This window comes from Rhipicephalus microplus, chromosome 3 (assembly GCF_043290135.1).
Source record: "Rhipicephalus microplus isolate Deutch F79 chromosome 3, USDA_Rmic, whole genome shotgun sequence".
NCBI classification, from domain to species: Eukaryota; Metazoa; Arthropoda; class Arachnida; order Ixodida; family Ixodidae; genus Rhipicephalus; species Rhipicephalus microplus.
Window position 1 is genome coordinate 117521569 of NC_134702.1, and position 24504 is coordinate 117546072.

General features: G+C 44.1%; 2 protein-coding genes and 1 long non-coding RNA gene across 3 annotated transcripts in view; all 3 read right to left on the reverse strand.

Annotated features, from left to right (window-relative positions):
* The window catches only part of LOC142803892 (uncharacterized), a 64324-nt gene extending 63306 nt beyond the window's left edge, over positions 1-1018 (reverse strand). The window contains exon 1 of the mRNA XM_075890167.1: positions 933-1018. Coding sequence (XP_075746282.1) covers positions 933-935 — 3 coding nt within the window. The 5' untranslated portion in view covers positions 936-1018. The remainder of the gene's footprint in view (positions 1-932) is intronic.
* A 4962-nt stretch (positions 1019-5980) lies between these two features.
* Positions 5981-24504, reverse strand: part of LOC119159962 (neprilysin-21-like) — a 30980-nt gene continuing 12456 nt past the window's right edge. The window contains exons 2-4 of the mRNA XM_075890168.1: positions 22879-23111; positions 17547-17693; positions 5981-6418 (exon numbers count right to left, since the gene is read on the reverse strand). Of these exons, the coding sequence (XP_075746283.1) occupies positions 6080-6418; positions 17547-17678 (471 nt within the window). The 5' untranslated portion in view covers positions 17679-17693; positions 22879-23111 and the 3' untranslated portion in view covers positions 5981-6079. The remainder of the gene's footprint in view (positions 6419-17546; positions 17694-22878; positions 23112-24504) is intronic.
* On the reverse strand, positions 17898-19364 carry LOC142803893 (uncharacterized). The gene is made up of 2 exons (XR_012894350.1): positions 19130-19364; positions 17898-18057 (listed from the first exon to the last, which is right to left on the reverse strand). It is a non-coding gene; the product is annotated as an uncharacterized LOC142803893 (long non-coding RNA).

The window sequence follows — 24504 nt, forward strand, 5'->3', positions numbered from 1 at the left end:
TTTGCTTTCCAAAAATGCTATCAAAACAGATACTTCTATGTAATATATGAGCAGAACATCGGCATATACGACATTCAGGAAAGCAAAAAGTGCGCGATTCAGCCGAATGTCTTCGAAATGCTACACGTTTGAGCTAACCTGAAATTTGCGGCTACAATGTACCAGAATAAGGGGAGTGCCCAGACCAAGCTCCGAAAATAAAGCCCAAACAGGGTCGATCCGCTTGTGGCACTGCAATTGGCAGTCTGCATTGTGTCATCGTTTTAAGAGCCGTGCGCCGCTTCACCGAAGTGGTCTAGGGGTAGAATGCTTGCTTCCAACTCAAAATACCCAGGCTCTAATCGCAGCTGTGGACAACAGATTTTCTTTTTTCAAATTTTACTTCCACAGCTGTATTGTTTAGCTTTTTTTTAAATTCTGGCTTCAGTTGCCACATATTGCTACAAAACTCACGTGAAATATGAAATAAAGAATGAAAAACATGACAATAAGCACCTTTATTTGCAGCGTCACCACACGGAATTCAACAAAAACTTCAAAGCATGGCTTCCGAAATTTCGACGAATAAGAGAGACATTGTGCTTTTACTTGCCTGCTATGAAAGCACATCGTCATCTTTCGAGCGACGTTTTGTAGCAATATGCCGCAATTGAACCCAGATTAGAAAAAAACACCAACCAGTACACCTGTGCAAGTAAAATTAAGAAAAAGAAAATCTATCGTCTACAGCTGTGATTCAAACCTGGGTCTTTTGAGTATGAAGCGAGCATTCTCCCCCTCGACTACTAAAACGACGGTGCATTGCAGACTACCAATCACAGCGCACATGCAAATTGACTCTGTTTGGGCTTCACTTTTAATGCTTTACTTTAACTCCCTTGTTCTAGTACACTCTACTACAGCGAAACAGCATTTAACAATATTCACTTTACCATGATTTGGTTCACTGGTACTGCAGGATCCCTTGAAATCTAGGAAGGACCGTGTATCGCACTGCTGGCTCTGCTATAGGTGTCCGTTGGTCGTGATGATGATGACTCCCCCAAAAATGGCACAACCCTTTACGAGGCATCGTCCACCAATAATGCAGCAGTTGATTTTGACAAATGAATTAAGAAATATAGAAGAAAATTTACGATAAGCTACGCCTTTAGGAGTTGAACGCGATAGCGATATCTTGTCCTAGTGCGTACTTTGAAAACTTGGTGAACAAATTATTTTCTAACTTGCTATGCACCGACTACGTGACCTTTAGGGAATAGGCACAGTAACGTGTCCGGTTTTGTAGTGGGCGCCTGTCTTTAAGCGATTCTAATAATAACATTTCCTCTGTACGCTTTCACCCCGTATTATTACTGCTATAATTCATGTTTTACGGTAAAACATGTGCAGGATTGTATTTTCGTTTTTGGGAATTTTTGATCTTGTTTTTGTTTACCTTCGCTTGTAGCTCATACAACTTTGGGGGATTAGCCGATAACTGGGGGGCCTCTTCGCATAATATTCAGTTTTAAATAAAAGAATTTACAAAATGCAAACTTTGCACATTGCAGAACAAAATTTTGATGGTTTCTGAAGTATACTTACTATAATGTTTGCCGAAATTTCTCTGAAACGAGCTACTTAACCCTATCGCGTTAAACACAGAAAGGTATGCGAAAAAGATATTCCATAATAAAGCGAAAGTACTTCTGATAGTTTTAGTGTCTTTTAGAAAATGCTGCTCCATGTAAGGTAAAACTTGATTATAAATAAATAATAGAGATAATATATGAAATACATAAAATATATCTCAGATATTGCAAAACTTCATCTGATGATGCTCCTATATGGCTCAACTGCGCACTCTGTTTGAACGACAGGCTTTAGATCAGTGCTTAATATTTCCTAATTCAAACTATTAGCTAGTGATAAAGAAGCTCTATTGCCAGAACATAAATGAGGAAAAACTGGAAAGCGTAAAAGTGCGAACCGCGTTCGAGTGATCAAAAACTGAAATAGATTCGACACATTTTAAGCAAAAAGAAAGTCCGTCCAAGCAAATCACCCATGTCTTGGGTATATTACCATCTGTTGGGTATATTAAGAAAGCTAGACGTATTTCACACGCAGAACTAGTACAAAATTTTGAGGGATAACGATTCATGTATTAGGATCTTTATTATATATAGATCATAGATATGTGGGGTTTAATGTCCCAAAACCACCATATAATTATGAGGGACGCCGTAGTGCAGGGCTACGGATTTTTCGACCACCTTGGGTTCTTTAACGCGCTTCGAAATCTGAGCACATTTTTTGATAGACGGATAGTGAAAATTTCGTTTCATTTGGTTTAAAAAGTTTTCTAGACTTCCCTGCAATATAAACCGAGGAGTAGGCAGCTCTCATATACAATATTAAGTTATAGTACTGTTCATACAGTGTGGTAAAGTCGGGTAAGTAATGAATTGTGGTATCAACCATTATACGACTGCCGAGTGGTTACTATGTCCCAGATATTACTGGATCTGGCCTCAGTACTCTACTCTGAGTCATTAGTGACACTACATTACAATTTGTTAATCTATCATATGCCATGGCTTCTACCAATGATGTCAATTTACCTTATTTTGTAAGAGCCAATTGTATTTTTCTAGGGCAACCTCAAATATTATCACCACATCTAACCATCGGCCGTCTCCAGCTTCATTTGCTACATTGCCTTAACTGACCTGTTAAATCTACAAACTTATAAACACAGTACATGCTCCAGTTACGAAATGCGAAGTTCTCCGTTCAATTACAATAAAGCAGCATCGCTTGCCTATTCATTTATCGTTCTCGCTTTCTGTCTGGCCACTCCCCGTCTAAGACGCGACAGAATCATAACCATCATTCGAAATGTTTTTGCAACGTGCTATCAAGAAATTCGGCCAAAAAGACTCCGCAGAATAGCCGAGTTTGAAGCGAGGCAGCAGAAAGCTTGAGCTGTTCTTAAAAATAACCACTCTAACAGCAGCTTTAGTGTGTATGTTGTACCTTTCCTTTGTAATACGTTGTTTTGGCTGGAAGGGCATTTATTGGGTCGCGTTTTGCACGTCACGCACGTAGATTTTGGTGCTCAAACTAAAACTTCACTCTTAATTTTCTGCCCTAATAATGAACTGACTGCACTGAATCCTATGGCATCAAGTTTCTCAGAGTTCAGTTTCACAATCTAAACCAAGCCATTTTTCCTCTGTAGTGTCCGTTTAAGAGGTGACGTCTTCTTTAAAACTGTGTATGGGCCTAGGAACCGATGCTGGTGTTTGCCACACAAATGAGCAGAGCGAATGGGTGTCAACAGCAAATTTGGCACCTGGTCTGCATATTACAGCACAATAAGGTGTTCCGGGCACCGTAATTCTTTACGGCAATCAAAATTCATTAGTAGCATTTCAGTAATAAAATTGAAATTTATTTACCTGGAACAATTATAACACGATGTCTTATTATTATATGCATGATTACGGGCACACAAGTGCACTGTGAAACGGTGGCCATTATTAACAAAATTAGCACCTGTTCGCACAAAGTCTGGGACACTACAGAGTTGGTGGGTGGCTATCTGGTGCCGACTTTGACCTTTGCCCTTTCACCTGTCTCATTTTCATCCATTGCTTTCCTGTACTGCAAAAAGGGTTCGCTTGCTCTTTTTTCATTGTGCGTCTTTTCGACAATTTCACTCTGTCAATTTTTTTCACCATTTTTTATCTCTTTTTGCCTGTATTCCCTTTACCGCTATTTTTACGAGTCATTCTCTTCCCTTTCAGGCTTTCTGTAGTTGCTTTTACGCGTTACATCTTTTCTACTCAATCTCTTCTTTCTATCTGTCTCTCTCTCCTATTATTTCCAGCTCTTATCGGTGACACAAGAAAACATCTACCATGAAAGCTCTACTGGAAAATATTTAGAGTGCGTATGTGCCACAGAGATCAGGAAAATTCTACTAGTCTTCGCCGTTGTGGAGCAAAATAACAAGAAAACAAATGGGTGATAAACACCAAGGCATGTCCCAGCTTCTTTTTTTAACTTTCTGTACCGAGTACATGGCCGCTCATGGAGCGCATGCCTGTTCATGGTGATGATACTCGGCAATCGAAGACCACCGAAAACACCACGTGTCCACAGCTCTTCTGTAGAGAGATTGTGTTTCTAGTCACGCTAACACTTCTCAATTGTCTCCACAGATTTGCTGTAGATGCATGTTTTCCTTTGTGCTGCTACGAGGTATCACAACGTCTTTAAGTTCCATGAAAAGACGATTTCATTATTCTTTCTTCATGTACATGACTTACTTGAAACGTTTGTTATGTTACCTTGGTACTTTGCCTTTCTTTACTGTGATGTAATTGTTTTCTGAGACATTTACGATGGAGAACTGTTTCAAATTTGTTTTCACCCGTCATTAATTTTGATATTCGACACAATCAAAATAACTTTTCCGTCATTACGAGATAAGTGCAAATCGAAATTGAAAAGCATTCTAATGTTTACAGAAACAGACACAAATATTGTAGATGTGGAATGACGTGCTAGAGCACTTAGTAGATAGAATAATGTTTTTATTGTACAGATGTTGAAAGTTCGGTCCTAACCAAAAACAACTTCTTTATCCGTTACTTTTATACCCATGTATTCATGTCAAATTTCGGCGATTCAAAAAGGTAATTGTGTTTTCATATGTTTTCTTTCGCTTCATTACCGATTAGGTTTGTAGGCTACTGCTTAAAATGAAAGATATAATCCGATAAACTTTTGCATGGCAAGCTGAATGTTTACATTTGATGAACGTTATTGGTCAATCCCCGTCTAAAAAACGAATTTCAGGTGATTATCTTCAATTGCTGAATTCGTGCTGAAATGCAAAATATATTTGGCTTCGTTATTTTTATTGGTAATATTTAAGCATATGATGTGAACTTCAACAACGCTCTGGGTCAAAACACCAGAGTAAAATCAGACAGGATGATTGATTGATATGTAGCGTTTAACGTCCCAAAACTACCATATGATTATGAGAGACGCTGTAGTGGAGGGCTGCAGAAATTTCGATTACCTGGGGTTCTTTAACGTGCACCCAAATTTGAGCACACGGGCCTACAACACTTCCACTGCGGGACCGAATCCATACTTCCAGCCAGGATTCGGTCCCGCAACCTGCGGGTCAGTAGCCGATTACCTTAGCCACTAAACCACCGTGGCGGGGCAGACAGGATGAACACATCATTCGTTCTTTCTACTTCTACTGAAGTGTCTCGACAAAAGCATTATTCAAGTTGTCATATTATGCCATGGAAATTAGCCCCTACAACACAAGCTCCATTAAAATACAGTACATGGATCACAATCAATCACTATTTGGCGCAACAACGTGGTAAAGGTGTTTAATTATACGTAAGTAAATGACTAAGACCACGATGATACTTTAAGAAACTGTGTACCCTAGTGGAAATGTGATAAATAGAACGAGATGACATTAATACGGAATGAAATTGTCAAGATGAAATATCCCATACGAATGATTTTTTAAGATATTTATGTTTAATGATAACTGGGCGGCTGAAGGAGATTTTATTCGAAAATTTTTGCTTGAAATTTCATGACAAATAATTAGGCAACTAATAACAACTGCTAGTATACTTCAAACAACGTCAGCGTACGTTGAATTTCTATCTTTAAAAATTTTATTTTGGTCATGCCAATATTTCAAATATCTGGTTTTTTCGGCAACTTCCACAAGGTGTGATTTCTATAAGCGAGAGAATCACTTGGATGTAACGATGTAAGAAATGAAACTAGTTCTCAGAATACTTGTTTAATGTTCCCAAAATTTGTGGACACTTCTCCTGCAGACGTCAGTGCAGGATGTTTCTTAGAGACGCGGAAACAGTCCTCGTGTCCTCTCGCGTGTTGCTGTAGTGTTTCTAATCAATGCAAAATTGAAGACAAGTTGTGCTCATATTCTTACGATTGTTTATTAACTTCTCCAAACAATTTTCGCGTGTTGCGGAACATACATACATAAGCATCGAACTATAGGCAAATTACCTTCATTTTACGCCCAGAATCCGCATCTTTCTGCGGGATTCATGAGGTCTCCTGCAGAGCACTCAAAGGCCTTTGAGAATTCCGGCATGTTCATCAAAGGAACGATGCACCGGGACCGGTCTGGAGCGTATCGTCCCGATCCAAATTGAACCTCTCTGCACCACTTCACACAATGAGAAATAAAGTACAGACGTTCTGCTGTGATGTTCGTGCCGCTCAAAATACGCGTCCGCTGGCTCCGCGGCAATGAAGAGAAGCCGTCGTACGCTATTTTCACGCCAACGAGGTCGGCCAGGTTTTCAGAGTCGTAGAAGTTGCTCAACTCCTGACGAGCCTTCTGTCGTTCCTGCGCATTGTGACCACAGCACAAATCACCTGTCTCGTAAGTGAACGCCACAGGTAGAGTGAGCTAAACCAAATACGCTTAATTTCGTTAGCTGGTGCAACGGCGCAGCACGATCATTTTTATGGTGCGCTACATTGCCATAAACACAGCTCCCTGGTTACCTAGAATATAACAAACTGCAACAAAATTACTGAAGAAAGGGCAAAAACCGTCTGCACACTGTAAGAAGTACAGTTTTCTTAATCGAAGTCTTGTGACTGAAGTGATGTCCTGGTCATCGTTGTGTTACGTAGATTTGTTAAAGTTCACGGCGTTTTCATGTAGTCAAGCTAACACGTGTATCTATAATTTTCCGCGAGTACAACAAAATGAAGGGACTCAATTAAAAAGGAGCTTGGTAAGCTGCTCAATAATTGTTATAGTGTGTAAGCACAGCACGGTAAAAAAAACAGGAAGGTGAAAAGAACAACACCTGTTTTTATTATTTAGTTTTCTTTTTTCATGAGTGCCGCAATGCTTCGCTCACTAGTTATGAAGGAAACGTCCCCTAGAGATTCATACATGCTGCTACTTGATCCAAACCAGAAGCGTTCGCCAGCAAACGAGCAGAACACGTGGGAAAATTTCAGCAGTTATATCAATGCTGTCAACAGGCGCAGGTGTGCAAACGGTTTCCTTAACTAAAAAAAGAAATTCTAAAAGCCATTCAATAGAATTGACGATAATGGTCTTGAAATAATGTTAGTGAAGAAACCCGACAACAGTTGCGGATGCTATCTTGCTTGTGCCCGTTTTATGAGCAGTTACGCAAGTATTTAGCTCTAAGGAGACAAGCCTCCACCCCCAACGTTGGGTCTTGCTAGACTGAATATCATGTGTGCTCTTCAAATGGGATGACCACAGGAAGAAGAGCAGACTCTGGTCGACATCTTTTGTACAAATACAAATACTTCCGTTACTGCTGTGCCTCACGCGTAATATATATATATATATATATATATATATATATATATATATATATATATATATATATATATATATATATATATATATATATATATATATATATATATATATATATATATATATATATATATATATAGAGTCAAGTAGATTTTCAGTGAGCTGACACAACGCGATTCATTTCGACGTTTCGGCCTAGAGTCTGGCCTTCATTATCCTGAAGAAGGCCAGACTCTCGGCTCTCGGCCGAAACGTCAAAATAAACCACGTTGTGACCGTCTACGGAGGATCTATTTGACTGCTTTCAAAGCTACGGCCCCTCAACCACCATTCCTGCTGTAATATATATATATATCTTGTGACGGGGTTTATTTGCAGCGCAGAACGCAGAAAGCGAAGCAGTCAGCAGCGTCTGGCCAAGCACAGCAAGCACGAGCTTATGCTGATGGTGATGCCCCTGATGCGCCGAGAAATGCCGCTGAAGCTCCTCTTCTTCACTACAATCGCCCTCCGCACAAAAAGACGCCATCCTGGCGGATTAGGGAGAACAAACGACTAATGGGTCGTAAAATGGCTTGAGACGAGAGACGTGGAATGTGTCGCGGCCGCGGTAGCGTAGGTCTGTGGATGGGATGATGGGCTCCACGATATAGTTGACGAGTGACGTTTGCTCTACAACGCGATATGGCCCGATGTATTTGGGAAGAAGTTTTGCGGAGCGGCCATGCGCGGTAGCAGGTGCCCGAAGCCATACCAATGAACCAGGTGGAAAGTTTGGAGCCGAACGGTCCCCAGTCTGGCGGGATTGCTGCTGCCACTGGTCCTCGGTAGAAAAAGAGCGGGCAAGCTGGCGGCATTCTTCAGCATATCGGGCAGCTTCGGACAGAGTTGTACTTTCGGACTCATACGGTTTATATGGAAGAATAGTGTCTACTGTATTTGAAGGTTCTCGTCCGTACAAAAGAAAGTATGGCGAAAACCCAGTAGTAGCTTGTACGGCAGTATTATACGCGTAGGTGACGAACGGGAGAACTTGGTCCCAGTTTGAATGATCAGAGGCGACGTACATCGACAGCATACTGCCAAGAGTACGGTTGAAGCGCTCCGTCATGCCATTCGTCTGAGGGTGGTACGCTCTACTTGTGCGGTGCACGATTCGGCATTCGTTGAGTAATGCCTTCAAGGCGTCAGAAAGGAAGGCATGGCCTCTGTCACTTAAGAGCTCGCGAGGGGCACCATGACGCAGAACGAAACGTTGCAACAGAAACGTTCCAACGTCACGGGCTGTGGCAGTCGGCAGCGCGGCTGTTTCGGCATAGCGTGTCAGATGATCTATCGCAACAATAATCCAGCGATTACCAGCTATAGTTGATGGTAGTGGTCTCTAAATGTCAATGCCGACGCGATCAAAAGGTCGACTAGGACAAGAAAGAGGTTGTGACAGGTAGACTTGCCCGGGAGGTAACTTTTGTCGTTGCGACTGAGCACACGAGCGAATGAATTTCCGCGCGTAGTTATGCATGCCACGCCAATAAAATCTGAGTCGAAGCCTAGCGTATGTCTTGAAGAGGCCTGCGTGGGCGCACTGTGGGTCCGCGTAAAAAGCTTCGCAGATAGCAGCTCGAAGATAGTGGGGTATCACAAGAAGACACTTGCGACCGTCAGAAAGGTAGTTGCGTCGATAAAGAAGATCATCCCTTAGGCAAAAGTTGCTAGCCTGGCGGCAGAGAGCGCGAGACGGCGAAGGAGTGAGAGTATCCGAATGAATGCTTATGAGGCCACTGATCCAGGGATTCTTTCGTTGTTCCACCGTCATGTTGCGCAAGGCGGATGACGCAAGTGCAGGCTCGAGGGAAGAGAGGCAAACACCTTCATCCGTTATGGGTGAGCGAGAAAGGGCGTCGGCGTCCGTGTGCTTACGGCCAGATCTGTAAATAACGCGGATGTCGTATTCCTGAAGTTTTAGCGCTCAGCGAGCAAGTCGTCCGGAAGGGTCTTTAAGTGTGGATAGCCAACAAAGGGCGTGGTGGTCAGTGACGACATCGAATGCGTGACCATACAGGTAGGGGCGAAACTTTCCAAGAGCCCAAATAATAGCTAAACACTCTTTTTCGGTCACGGAGTAGTTAGCCTCGGCTTTCGTTAAAGTTCGGCTTGCGTAGGCGACGACATATTCATCAAACCCTGCCTTTCGTTGCGCGAGCACAGCGCCAATTCCAACACCGCTGGCATCAGTATGAACCTCCGTGGGACCGGCAGGATCCTAGTGGCGGAGGATGGGTGGTGAAGTCAGCAGATGGCGTAATTTGGTGAATGCATCATCGCATGCTGGTGACCAGGTGGAAATGTCATTGTCGCCGCTAAGAAGGTCCATAAGGGGCGCACATACAGAAGCAAAATTTCTAATAAAGCGTTGAAAGTATGACGACAAGCCGACAAAACTTCAAAGTTCCTTCAAGTTCTTTGGCTTCGGAAAATCGGCGACTGCTCGAAGCTTGGCGGGGTCAGAAAGTATGCCATCCCGCGATACGACGTGGCCAAGAATGGTGAGCTGCCGGGCACCAAAACGACACTTCTTGAGGTTGAGTGGAAGGCCGGCGTCGGTGAGACGTGTGAGGACGTGCTCGAGACGATTTAAATGGGTGTCGAAATCGGTAGAAAAGACAACTACGTCGTCGAGGTAGCATAAACTTGTGTTCCACTTGAGGCCTCGTAAAATAGTGTCCATCATTCTTTCAACAGCGGCTGGAGCGTTACAAAGGCTGAAAGGCATAACGGTAAACTCGTATAACCCATCAGGTGTGACAAATGCTGTTTTCGGTCGGTCAGATGCTTCCGTAGGAACTTGCCAGTATCCAGACCATAAATCCAGCGAAGAGAAGTATTCTGCTCCCTGAAAACAGTCAAGGGCGTCGTCTATTCGCGGTAACGGGTAAACGTCCTTGCGGGTGATCTTGTTTAAACGTTGATAGTCCACACAAAACCGAATGGAGCCGTCCTTTTTCTTAACAAGAACGACCGGTGACGCCCAGGGACTGTTAGAAGGCTTTACAACACCCCGCTGGAGCATGTCAGCAACCTGGTCGTCAATGACACGGCGCTCCGACGCTGAGACTCGGTAGGGGCGCTGCCGTAGAGGCCTATGGCTTCCTGTGTCAATCTTGTGAGATATGTTCGATGTGCGACTGAGGCCAGAAGCGTGGCTGTCAAAAGAAGTACGAAACTTTTGCAGCAGGTTCACTAACTGGCTTCGTTCTGAAGAAGACGTTGCGACATCGATGGAGCAGTGGAAAGCGTCAAGGAGTGACTGGTCAACAACAGAGTCAGAAATGAGTGCGCTGAGGTCCGTAGAAAGCAAACTAGATTGAGCGTCAAAAATTCGACGGGCGTCGATCGGATGCACGTGACCGAGACATTCACCATAGAATAAAGGTAAAGGCCCTTCCAGCGTATTGAACACGAGCATCTTCGTGACGCCATGGTGGAGAGTAAGGATAGCAATGGGCAGTGGAGAACATTTGCGTTGAATGAACAGGGTAGAGGGCGTAAATAAAACATCACCGTCGGAAATAGCGTCACACGACACAGTCACCAGCAGAGAAGAGCGCGGTGGTACGGTGGTGTCGTCGGAAACAAACAGTTTATAACACGACAGGGAGGCTTCGAAAGCGTCTACATCAGGAAGTGCAGATAGCTCAAGTTCAGCGGGACAGCAGTCAATGACGGCATTATTATTCGCAAGGAAGTCCCAGCCGAGTATCATGTCATGGGAACACGAGGGCAGCACTACGAATTCGACGATATACACAATCCCTTCGATGACGACTCGTGTGGTACAGGCTGCGAGAGGTGTTACACTTTGTGCGTTAGCCGTTCTAAGAGAGAGGCCGGATAATGGCATCAGAACTTTGCGGAGTTTGCGGCACAGGTTGATGGAAACGACGGATAGAGCGGCTCCAGTGTCGACAGCGCCATGACGACGATACCATCGACTGACACTTCAATGACGTTAGCTTGACAAGGGCGAGGACTTGTGCATGGCGACGGGGACGCAGTTCGTGCCTCGGGAACTGCGGCCGTTAGTTTTTCTGGTCGGTGGGTCCGGAACGACGACGCATAGGGGAAAGTGAACGTCGACGTGGAGATGGGGAGCGGCGGGTCGGGCCGTGTGGACGATCAGAAGGAAAGAAAGAGGAAGGAGGGCTTGAAGGCGTAGAAGAAAACTGAGGGTCGAAAGAGGGCATTCGTCAAAGTTCTGAGCAGCCTGGCGACGACGACATTAACGTGCCACGTGGCCAACACCACCACAAGCAAAACATATGGGACGGTTGTCGTAGGTCCTCCATTGGTCGGAGTAGACTCCGACTTGCTGCTGGGGGGCAGAAAACTGCGGCCGAGGTGGTATCGGCATAGGCGGCGGTGAATAGGTCGGTGGCGAAAAGGGCGGCGGAAAATACATAGGCGCTGGCTGGAACGCAGGCTGTCGAGGTCGAGCAACGGCCTCGGCGTACGTGAGAGGTGCGGCGACTGGGGGCGGTTCACGGGCGGGAGGAAGAACTTGTGCGACCTGGTCTTGAATGAAGTCGCGGAGTGTAGATGTCAATCTGCGTGGTTGATCGGGTACGCAGGACATCAAAGAGAGCTGACGAGCGACCTCAGCGCGGATGAACTCTTGGATCTTGGAGAGAAGAGGGGCATGGTCTTCTCCTATGCCAAGTGTGGAAAGGCTGGATGAAGAGTCGTCGAGCACCGAGAGACGTCGGGTGGAAAGACGTTGCCTGCGCAACTCGTCAAAACTCTGGCATAACTCGGTCAGTTCTAGGACAATGCAAGGACTCTTAGAAAGCAACATTTGGAAAGCGTCGTCCTCAATTCCCTTCATGATATGCTTGATCTTAAGCTCTTCGGACATCGACTCGTTGACTCGCTTGCAAAGGTCCAGAACGTACTCAATATAGCTTGTGAAATTCTCACCAAGCTGCTGGGACCGAGTATGTAAGCGTTGTTTGGCACGGCGTTTGCGTACCTCAGGCCGCCCGAAAACTTGTGTGAGGCTCGTTTTGAAAACCGACCATGTAGGGAGTTCCGCTTCGTGGTTTATAAACCACAGCTTGGCCACGTCCGACAGGTAGAAGGAGACGTAGGCCAACTTGGCGGCGTCATCCCATTTGTTGTGAGTACTCACTCGCTCGTACATTGAAATCCAGTCGTCAACGTCCTTGTCTTCTGTGCCTGAGAAAACAGGGGGATCTCGCAGACGCAGAGAACTGGCGCAGAGAACAGTAGGTGGTGCCGGTGGAGGAGTTGGAGTAGCGCTTGCGTCGGTAGGCATAATGGATGGTAAAATGCGATTCCGAAGCTCCAGGGTGATCGAAGCCCAGCAGAATCCACCACTTGTAACGGGGTTTATTTGCAGCGCAGAACGCAGAAAGCGAAGCAGTCAGCAGCGTCCGGCCAAGCACAGCAAGCACGAGGTTATGCGGATGGCGATGCCCCTGATGCGCCGAAAAATGCCGCTGAAGCTCCTCTTCTTCACTACAATATATATATATATATATATATATATATATATATATATATATATATATATATATATATATATATATATATATATATATATATATATATATATATATATATATATATATATATATATATATATATATATATATCACTCTTACAGACAAAAGAAACGTTGCTAAACTTGAGAAAATTCAAACATCCGAGGTCCGATTTATGTATACTTATTACAAACGCAGAGACAGTCTGGCTGATGCACTGAGCTCCATTAGTCTAGTTATACTTAGAGCTAGACGCACCTAAAACAGATTAAATAACTTATATTTGATACATATATTGCATTACAATAACAATCATCTTTGTATTACGCACCACACACTGCACACTAGTGATTGTTTTCGTAACGGAACAATGATACAGGCATACAGCTGATCAATCGATACATTTAGGTATTCTTTTTTTTTCAAGAACGACAAGCGCCTGGAACAAAATACCGAAGAAAGTTCTGTAGCGTACTTTCCCCCAAGTAGAAGCGAAAACAACACACCTACGTTTCTTGAAGCTTGGGACAAGACTACTAAAAACAAGAGAGGTTAACTATTTCATGCGGTATTATTTTGCGACGAGTGCGGAAAGCAAAATAGAGTGCTTTTCACATTGTTGCTGCAATTAGTGAAACGATTGTATGATGCTAATGAAATGAGTAGAAGAACGGGCCCGTTGAACAAAAGGTAAATCTCAAAAGCTTTGTGGCTCGGGCGCTTCACTGTCAACAATTTATTGTTTAGAACTACAATCTTTTCTACCTTCCCTTCACTTTCATCTCATGAGACAACGCGTTGTGCTTGCCAAAAAAAGGTGTGCTTAAGCTATTGCATAGAGCACCCATTCTTAGCACTTTGTTTTTATCCAGTCTAAGTACTGCCTTGTGTACAACGTTAACTAACACCTCAGGGTTGAAAGCATTTTGTTTTGTCCATGATTTCCTGTTTTTATTTGACTGTGCACCTTTTGACTTAGAAGCGAAGGTCGACAAAGTGTTACCTGCGATTAGGGATAATCTCGCACTCCTTAAATTTACTTGCGAACTTCCTACATGTTCGCAAGTCTGTATCTGGTTTTTGCATACTCGGTTGTTTTTTATAGGAAAGCACACATGCTGGTCGTATGAGTCCCGGATAAATATACCTCTTCTTTCTTTTGTTTCGGGGCATTCAAAGCTGAAAAAGAGAGGAATAGAAAACTTCTGTTTTAGAAATGCCCTGACCAAATCGTGGCACCACAAGATGGCGTCCAGTTTTAAGACTCGGGGCACACGTCTCACCGAAGCAGGGTACGCAGTTATGCTGCAGGTCTCTGTAGCTGATCGCATCCTGAAAGTTTCACACCAAGGCAGGCAGGAAGCGTTGGAGTGTTTGGGCAGCAGATTAGGTGTAATCCTGTAAATGCACACTATCTTTCTTAACTTCATGAAAGTGCCCCAGCGGGCTAACGTAGTCGTGGTATTTTAGCTCTTTTCATCCCCAAAACTAGAAGAGCTTAGCAAGTTGACCTGCCCAAATAATGACATTCGCTTGGTCTGTGATAAGAGACACCAGGTTAGATATGTAGATTTTGCGGGCTACGTTGTGTACATGTTTTCCTTATCGTGTGGAAAGTATATAGTATATGCGACAGACCTAGCGCTGTCTTAATGATGGACAACGTGAACATGACTACAACGCAATAAAAACTTTCAGGGGGAGGTTTCCATGCGGCGCACTGTAGCGCTTGTGCGTGTTACCCTGATCTGTACAGCTGCACTAATATAGATTGGTCTCACAATCAGCTGACACGCAAAATCAAAGAAGCTGAAGCTATAGCAGAAATAGGAAACTCGCGTGCGAGTTCACCATTGATTGCACCGATGGAAAAAAAATGACGTTTCTTGGTGTGACACGACGTCCAAGATGAGTTGTGTTTTTATGCATATATAAGGTGGATGTCAAGGGCATGAAATGAACAGGTGGAAGTTCACTGCCTACTTTTGTAAACGTCTTTGTCGACTTTCCCCTTTCATTTCTATATGTGCCGCATTATTACGAGCTAAGTTCAAGGAGGCCAAAAGGTGTTGTCAAGGCTCTCTTTGGAATCACGGTTGGTTTTATTGGAATCTGGTGATAAGTGGCCATCAGATCCAGCTTACAAAATATGGTCATTCCCACGAGGTGAGCGCTCAAATCATGGATGTGATGGAGAGGATAATGGTCTGCTGTTGTCACAGCATTGAGTGCCCGATAATCGCCACAAGGCCGCTAGTCACCAGGCTGCTAGTCTATCAGCCCAATGTGCAGCGCTGATGACCAGTTGCTGGTAGAAGGCCGGATAATGCTGAGTTGCAGCATGTGATAGAACCCCCGGCGGGAGACTTCGCGTCTTTGTCCAGTGAGCGTCCTAGGTGTAGCGTTGACGGGTGGTGACAATGTGATGCATCCCGTTGTGCTTGATTGGCAGTTCGGTGTTCTGAAGTTTGTTGATATCCGGGAATTCCGCCAGAATATTTTGAAAGCGTGACGCTGGTTTGTAAGTGCAAATGCCGCTTGAGAATAGGTCAGATTTCAGTCCGAACACTGGGAGCGTAGTGACCTTGTCTTTGACACGATGCTCCTGAACGCTAACGTCGAGATTGAAATGGCTCATAACGTCCGCGCACAGAATGGCAAATCTGACATCAGCCATAACGAAGAGCCAATGAAATTTTTTCCCGAGTCCGATGTCTATAGTCATCAACTGCACTTCATATGATGCGGTAGCAGTATTATTGACTGCAATTAGGCTGGAAATGGACTTGTCAGGTCGGCGATGTTGAGTTGTTGCCGGTAGGATGGATAGCTCAGCTCCGGTATGAACAAGTAGGCGAATCACAGTGATGCGGTCGACCACGAAGAAGAGGTGGCTTGAGCGATGTCCCGTGTCGCACTCCGCCATTAGCGACTGTCAGGTGCATTTGCCGTCCACAAGTATGGTTGGGTGCAGCAAGTGGCTGGCTCTCTGAAACGGCGATGGTACCAGCAGACACTCTGCTATGTCTCTCTTGAGTAGTCGCGGTGCTGCGGACATTGAGCACGTGAGGATTAACCCTGCCATGCAGTACGATGTTTGTACGACAGGGCAAGGTTTTGAATTGCTGCTGCCAGTCTGTCCACTCTGTCCTCTAAGCGACGTATTCGGTCCACATGTTCGGACATTTCTACAGCCAGATTAGGCATTTGTGATTGGTCGGTGCTGACGGTGATGCGGTCGGCAAGTTGAGCCAGACGCTCAAGGGTCACGCCGTCCGGGCCGGCGAGTATCATCCGTGTTGACTGTGGTAGTCTCTGCAAAAAACAACTCTCGAAGCAATGGTTGTTGCTGCTACTCTGACGCTGGTTGGCTGAATAGCTAGAGCATTTGGTTAAGTAGTTAAGATGAACGCTGGTCGCCGAGCTCTTCTTGAGACAGGAGTTGTTGCATCATGCTCTGTTCGAACACCTCAAGACGGTTCAGGATGGTGCTCATAAGGTCATCATAAGCCTTTTCAAATAGAGTGGAGGCGAGCATATCGCCTATAGCGTCAGCGATGTCAGGTGGCAGAGCTGCTACAACTTGGGAGTATTTCATCTCCTGTGATGTGATGCGGCGAAGCTGGAAGCGGGCCTTGACTTGGCTGAACCAGACCTTGGGGTTTTTTAAGCCAGAAATGAGGAATTTTTAACTCTGGGGCGTTGGTTGCGAATGAGCTTGAAGTGCCAGCCTCGGCTTTCATGAATGCTGTTTTTTTCTAACGTCCGGGTCACGACTTTGTAGCGTACATGCTCTAAGTAGGAGCAAAAAAAAACACACTCACATTTCTTGAAGCTTGGCACAAGACAACTTTATTTGTCACAGAAAACAAGAATATAAAAGAAGATAACACAAAAAGGGGCGTTGCTGCGTATGTATTACGGCAAGCCGGAGATAACGTGAGGGTTGACGGCGCACGCGCCGTGCGCCTCGGCATTTGAATCGTTACCCGCACACAGCAAAAAACAAATGCTGCAAACGGCATTCACTGCCGCTATAGTTTGACTGTACAGGTTGTTATATCGAAACTGCGAGAAATACTTTCATAATAGCATCCTTATATTGTTGTATTTTAATTGCACTGTTGCATGTGTTGATTTTTTGTCAACGGGCGTGTAATGACTTGTATGTGTGCTTTTGATGTGATGATACTTGTGTTCACTCTGGCTTTCAGTCAAGTGACTGTGCAATATGCCTAAATAATATATATATATATATATATATATATATATATATATATATATATATATATATATATATATTCAAATTCGTGCGCCTAAGCTTCGGCCTTTTCTCACACGCTAATTTTATCGTGGAATGTGGTCTATATTGATTTAAATGGCCACATCCCGTGGCCTGCCTTCGCAATACATGCAATGCCCATTAATATTTCTTCCTCATTTCGGCTTAAATGACCATAACACTATTTGACTCCTGACCCCACTTCTCTCGCTATTCCAGAGTTCATGTTACAATCGTAGTTTTTTTTGCCTTCAGCTATTATTCTCTATAGTACTAAACGCTGCTGTGCAGACCAAACTGTCCAGGTGCTTTTTATACTTACGACGCTTCTGTGCATTTGTCGTAGACACATGGCCCTCTTAGTGTATTCCTTCATGAATGCGGCTGAAGCCCATCGCGCATATTTACGCTGGTCGTTGTATCGCAGCCCTTGAATGTCGAATGCATGCATCATTTCATGCCCAACGATCTGGAAGGTGGTAACGTTTCTTTTGTTTTATTTGCGAATATATTTGCATGACGATGAAATCAATATTGTTCTAGATTAGCAGTTGATAGTTCAGCATCCCCTTGAAGTGAGCTTACGAGGGAATACTATAAAGAAATTGTTGAAGCGTAATGTCCCAAACCATCATATGAATATGACAAAAGCCGTAATCGAGGACATCAAAACTTTGTACCACTTAAGGTGTTTATTGTGCACCTAAATCTAGATACACGAGTCTCAAGCATTTTCTCTTCTATCTGGAATGCTGCTTCCGCGACCAGAACTCGATTCTGGTAGCTGTGGGGCTGAAGTTGAGCACGTTAGGTACCCGACCACCCTGGAGGGTCTGAATAAAAGGTTACATCGCGTTGAAACGTCAAGCATCACTGAACATGCAGGGCATTCTTTACAGAGCGTGTGAGCGTTACTGACCATAAAACGTAGAACTCATCCCCTTGTGGTTGTTTTCGAATAAGGAGACACGTCAACTAAGTTTTACAATGTGAAGGAAATAGTTTTATGCATATATATAAATATATGCATATATGCATATATATATATATATATATATATATATATATATATATATATATATATATATATATATATATATATATATATATATATATATATATATATATATATATATATATGCTGGGAGATGATTTAGACTCCAATCAAAAGTTTTGAAGAAACCCGACGTTTCGGAACCGACTTGCTTCCTCCCTCAAGGGTTACTGTGGAGGCTACGTAGCAGCGGCATCTTCAAAACACTCGCGGGGTGGATAATGACCCCCCCCCCCTCTTTCTCTCTCGTTTTGCCGTGAAAGCGCAGTCCGTGTGTATACACAGGGGGAAGGGTTCCGAGAGAGCGGTTGATGTTACGGGCTGCCCTCTGTATGTGCCACGACTCGACTAACAACCTCCTCCCCCAGTACGGCTCGCTTTCAAAAATGGCCGTCGCTTTGAAATTCAATTGGTGATCGAACGTCTCAGCATGTTCGGCGACTGCGCTGCGCTCTTTGTAGAACTTCCGCACATCGTTCTTAGTAGTAGAATTTCCGCACATCGCATATATACTGCTTCGTCACATAAACAGTGACCTCTTGAAACGCTTCAAGCAGAAAAACACATTTCCTCACGTATTTATCGCTACATGAGATATTGAAATATTGCGTTAACCTATTAGGTTTCACTACAAGCTAATCAGTGACACTTGGAACAATAAACCTGAATATTACGAAATCAACCTCTTTCTCTTAAATTTAGATTTGAACAACCTATGGAAGCAAGTGAGTTCTTTCACTAAAAGCACGGCAACATTAAATATAGTGGGATGCAATGCTGCCCTTAGTGACACTCGCTTATAAAACTGCTCCTCAACGCACTACCGGCTTTCCTCATTCATGACCACTCACCGAGCCTCAGTCTGGACGTCTCTTTCCATTTGGTCCCCGCACCCTCCACACCTCCTTTCTCTGAACAATTTTTATCTCATCTCGCACACTGACGTCACCTGGGTCACGTTAACACCGGCCTCTCTTAGGAAAGTAGGACGTCTCGCTACGACTCGTCTCACCGTGTTGTGACTTTTTCCCTGGCGACGACGTTGAGCTCATGGCTCCACTTCACGTCCTCAGCTTATGCGACAAGTTTATCAGTCGCTTTATGGCTCCGTACACAGTGGTCGAACAGATATCTCCTACCAATTACGGTGTTTATCCCCTTAGCACTAAACTTGGTCACCGATGCCGAGAGAGATAGTACATGTATCTCGTTTAAAGCCTTATACGCGACACATTTTATGATACTCTCAGGGAGCCAGGTGGCTGCTTCCACCATGCGGGGCAATTAGTGTGAGCATGACAAGTGAATGAGTCTTCATTCTCTTTACATATCATTAAGACCTGTACATCTGCGTCATCTGCACATATCATCATCAGCGTGATTTAGCTAGAGCTTGGTTGAATAAACTGGTTGCTCACGATACTGACACAACAAAGAGTTAGTGATATCAATATAAACGACACAAAACTGGCGAATGCGTTTAACGAATACTTTCTAAATGTGGCTCTTAGCGACGAAAAGGCAATGCGATTTGAAAATGAGGCAAGTGATTCTAAGACCTCTCTTGATGCACAATGTATTACAAGATAGAGTTTTCATATATGTATAAAATAAATGAAGACAAACATTTCGAGTGCTTCTGATGACATAAAGGTGGCTCCAGTTAGAGCCATCGCATCTGCACTCAGCCCTAAAATAGCGTATCTTATAAACTATTCCGTTCTGACCAGAAGCCTACCCACCAAACTTAGGGTGGCCAAAGTTACAACATTTTCTATGGATGACAACGCTGGTGAATTGACTACACCCGATATTCGTAATACCTGTCGTTTCAACAATTTATGAAACAATTGTAAACACACTCATCATCAAGTATTTTTGAGAAATATATAATGTTGTCGCCGCATCAGTATGGTTTTTGCAAAAATAAGAAAACGGAAGAGGCACTAAATAACATAAGAAGTCGTATAATCAAAAATATTGAATGTAACATTTACACTTAGGGTGTCTTTCTTCACTTTCGCAAAGCGCTTTACCCTGTTTACTACCATCTCTTACTGCTGAAATTAAGCCGTTTTGGAATTTGGAGAGAATTCGGAAAGCTACTTATCATGTATATTTCTATTTGTCGGTATGTATATACCGTGAAAAGTCCGAATACCTAAAAAAAAAAGGGACTTCGACAGGGTCCTTTTTGGGCCCCATGCTCTTTCTTTAGATATAGGTGATATTACACAAGCTCAACACAGGCCGAAAATTAATGTGTTCGCTGACGACACAAGTATCTTGTTCACAGGCTGTCCTTTAGGCAATAGAAGGTTAAAGAAATCTATATTTGTAAAAACTGCCGGTTTGGCTAACAAAAAAAGAAGACTAAGACTGAGAATAGACCACGGCATATGATGCCATAGGCCGTGCCACTGTTTTTTACCTCGGTTTGGTTATAGGTCGAACTACTATTTTCGATTATTTGCACACATCCAAAAACTTGTTAAGCGACACTGACGTCGCAAATTTAGTTCGACGGGCTCTTTAATGCTACTCCGCTTTTCAGATTGCAAAGCCAACATTACATATTTGGGGCTTTTTTTCACACGCTCTGCTTCGCTGTTACACTGTGCGTGGCTACCCACAATGGAACAAAAGTGCTTGAAGCGATGGAGTTTCTGGAGCCGATCCCCCAAATCACCACGTTTTTTTGTTTGTACAACAAAAAGTTATTGAAGTCATACATTGGTTCACAAGGCAGTGAGTGGCATGTGTGCACAAAAAAAAAGTTAGGTTAATTATAAATGAGAAGAAACTTAAGCATGTGAGAAGCGGTCACCATTATGTTTGCTGTCAAAAGACAGCCCTGCAACTAGCGAGAAACCTGAGGTTTTTGTCAAACAGTGCAACAACAACAAAAAACGAGGATACTGCAAGAAGACAACACAAATGCTATACTTCAGCAAACAAAAAAAAGGTCAGTCGAAGGTTAGCGCCCGCGTTCTCGTCTTGCTGTCTTGTGTTTTTTATTTGCGCTATTTTACAATGTATCCCCTACGAGCTCGGCTTTCTGTACTGCTGATGCTTTTGTGCGCGAGGAAGCCAGATTGTTAAACTGAGGGAAGACATCGAAAGGAGATTCGAAATAAACGCATGGTGGGGACAAAACGACAAAATTAGTTAAGACTGCTAACTTCTCCGCAGTATATGTGCAAGCACATTTAAGCAGTGTGTCACGGACCACAATTTCTGTGACCCGGTGTCACGCCAAGTTAACAGGCGCCGCGCTTTTCTCAGCGACCATGAGAGCGCTTGGGCATCGAAAGAGTTTGTAATTGTGCCGCGGGTGTGTTCATATCGGACGTAAACCGCTTATAGGATTAACGCTTTGTGTCTGTGTCAACGAGAAGCAGCCACCAAAAATCCCGAACTAAAGTTTGGGCAACCGAATGCGCCAGCTGGGAATCGAGGCAAGCGTCCCTTCCCAAGGTATACAATCAATACGCCGGCGAAATGTAGGCGATCACCTCACAAGTTTGTCCCTCTCGCTCAGCTGAGAACACGGACCTTTTATGCAAAAGGGCGTGATTGTAATATATTTTTAAGGTGGAGTTTGAACAATGTCATGCGCATGACTGGGCCGATTTTGATGGCCCTCGTTTCCCCTTAGTAGAGAATGAGGGGCAGAAAGGCGATTCGAGCGCAGGATATTGCCCTGCTAATCAGTCTGCGGCTGCTTGTACAAAATGAGGTAGAAGACTACAATCCGGTATCTCGATTCTAGAAGCTTCTAGTGTAGCTTTGTATCAGCTGGCCACCTGAACATAGCCCTTTGTCTAGTTGAGACGCGTAATGAACGTCTGCCACGTAGACGTCGGAGTTTCAACTTAGGTTAGCTGAACCTGCTTTTGTTCACCGTCAAGCTCCAGCTTACGGAACGTCAGCGTTGCAACGCCACCGGCATGCATCTCAGTCATGCCAGAACTCTTCGGAACTCCTCGAATCCGATCGTCGCGGACTCAACGCTGCCGTTCATCGCGCATATACCATCATCTGCTTATACTTCTGAGCTTCTACGTCTTCAGCTTATCCATTGCATAAGCTTATGTTGAGTACATGTATTAAACTGTTTATTTTATTGTGTGCTATTTTAATATCTGTTAATACTGCTGACATGCAAGCTCAAATGCTGTTTTTTCCTATGCATGTTTGTTATAGTTGTTTGAAGCACTGCATTCGTTGTGTCGCATACTAGTGTATTGATTCTATCGTTTCGTTGTGCCACACACATCTCTGATCTCTGCACTGCTGTCCTTGCGTACACAATGAACTAATCTTCTGTCATTACCGTCCCCGACTTCGCGCCGGCGACGCTAGAGGGTCAGCTTGTAATTCAGTGGCAACTTGAAATTCAGCTGAAAATTCTCTTCCCTTCTGATCATAAATGGACGGAAGAAACTCAGGAATTTCTCGTAGACACAAAGAATCACAAAGCAAACAAATTTTAAATTACTACCCAGCCGATTTGTAAAACACACGTCACTAAATTAATTGTTTGTGAAAGGACAAATCAGAAAGAGATTTATTATCAATATAATGCGTAAACACTTACCGCACCAAGCCCACCATAATTCAGAGCATCTATGCTGTCGTGAAAATACAACGGACGTGCGATAATGGCCGAGGCTATTGAGAGTGTGTTGTGGCCAGGTGCGTAATACGCGTTCACTTCCGTCTCGTCGTAAATCCATGTTTCTTGGTCGACCCAAAGCTGTTGTGCTGAAATCCCGATAGCCTTAATCCATGACGGGAAAAGGCTGTCGGTTGGCACGTCGGGGTATGATACTGCGCAATTGGAAAGAGAGAAGTTAAGTAATAAGCAATTGTGTTCATCCGAACCACTTTCTCGTGCCCTAAACAGTGAGGTATGTAAAATCAACACAACATTTTAAAAAAGTATATACAAGCGTACATTAGGAGGTCATTGATTTCTAAACGTGCCCTACAACACATTTTCAGCAACATCAGAAGAAGAAGTGGTGATTTCTCCGGCCATTATGGGAGCCAAATACCATAGCACAGCACACGGCCTCAGGTTAACGATTCTCAGTCAGCTAGAAATGATCTAGATTCTGGCAGGGACGCTGCCTCCACAATCAGTTCCGGCAGCACAGCTGCCGCACTTGAGTTTACATCAGGACTTGCTCATTACCGAAGGTCAAACTCCCACGTCTTCACAGGTCACCCTTGGACGCATGCGCACTGCTCTTTGAGCATTCTTAAAATCTAGTTTCTACTTCACCTGTTATATTATCAATTTTTCCCTTGTGTGCAATCACACTCACCTATAGGCTGCGCTTTTGAAAAAATACAAAAAAACTGGCAGAACCCACGTACAGTGGAATCGATGATATTCGAAGCACGAAGGATGAATGTGGATATGTTACTTTAAAATCAGCTCTACATTACGAGGTGGAGGTAAATGATGCAGTACATGCCTTCCGTGTCATGATTATCCTGTTTGAATGCGTCGTTTATTTTTGCCATCTATTCACGTCACGTGATACCAAATTTAGTATATGACGAGCTAGCGAAACAGCCGCAAGCACGCTAAGAGCTAGGTATGTTGTCACGTTTCTACATGACACGCGTGTCAGGATTATCATGTTTGCACCAGTCTTACGTTTCGCCATCCATTGACGTCACGTAACACCAAATTTGGTATATGTGGAGCAAGCAAAACGGCCGCGAGCACATCATGAAGGGCCCAATGTACTACAATGTAGCGTTGACGCGCACGCACGCTCGACTCAGTGACGCAACGTTAGCAAAACGCAAGCACTCTATAGTCTGACGCCAGGTGCGACCAGCGTCCATCAGCGCGGCCCTACGGCAACCGACGCGAAATGCGACATGCTGCATTTCGCGCCCGTGCGTTACCCAGACAACACCACGTCTCCCTCTTTTCGTGACGCGGGGACGCTGGACGTGCTGAAACACGCATGCGTCAAAGCAAGGCAGCGCGGCGCTTGCTTGCTACTGCATGGCAGGACTAGCGCCTGTCATACAATACCAAATTTGGCATATGTGAAGTAATACCAAATTTGAACATAATACCGAATTTGGCATATGTGAAGCAAGCGAAAAGGCCGCGAGCGCGTCAACAGTGAGGTTGTTACGTGACACGCATGTCGTGATTATCATGTTTGGGTGTGATATTTACCTATGTCGTGCGTTC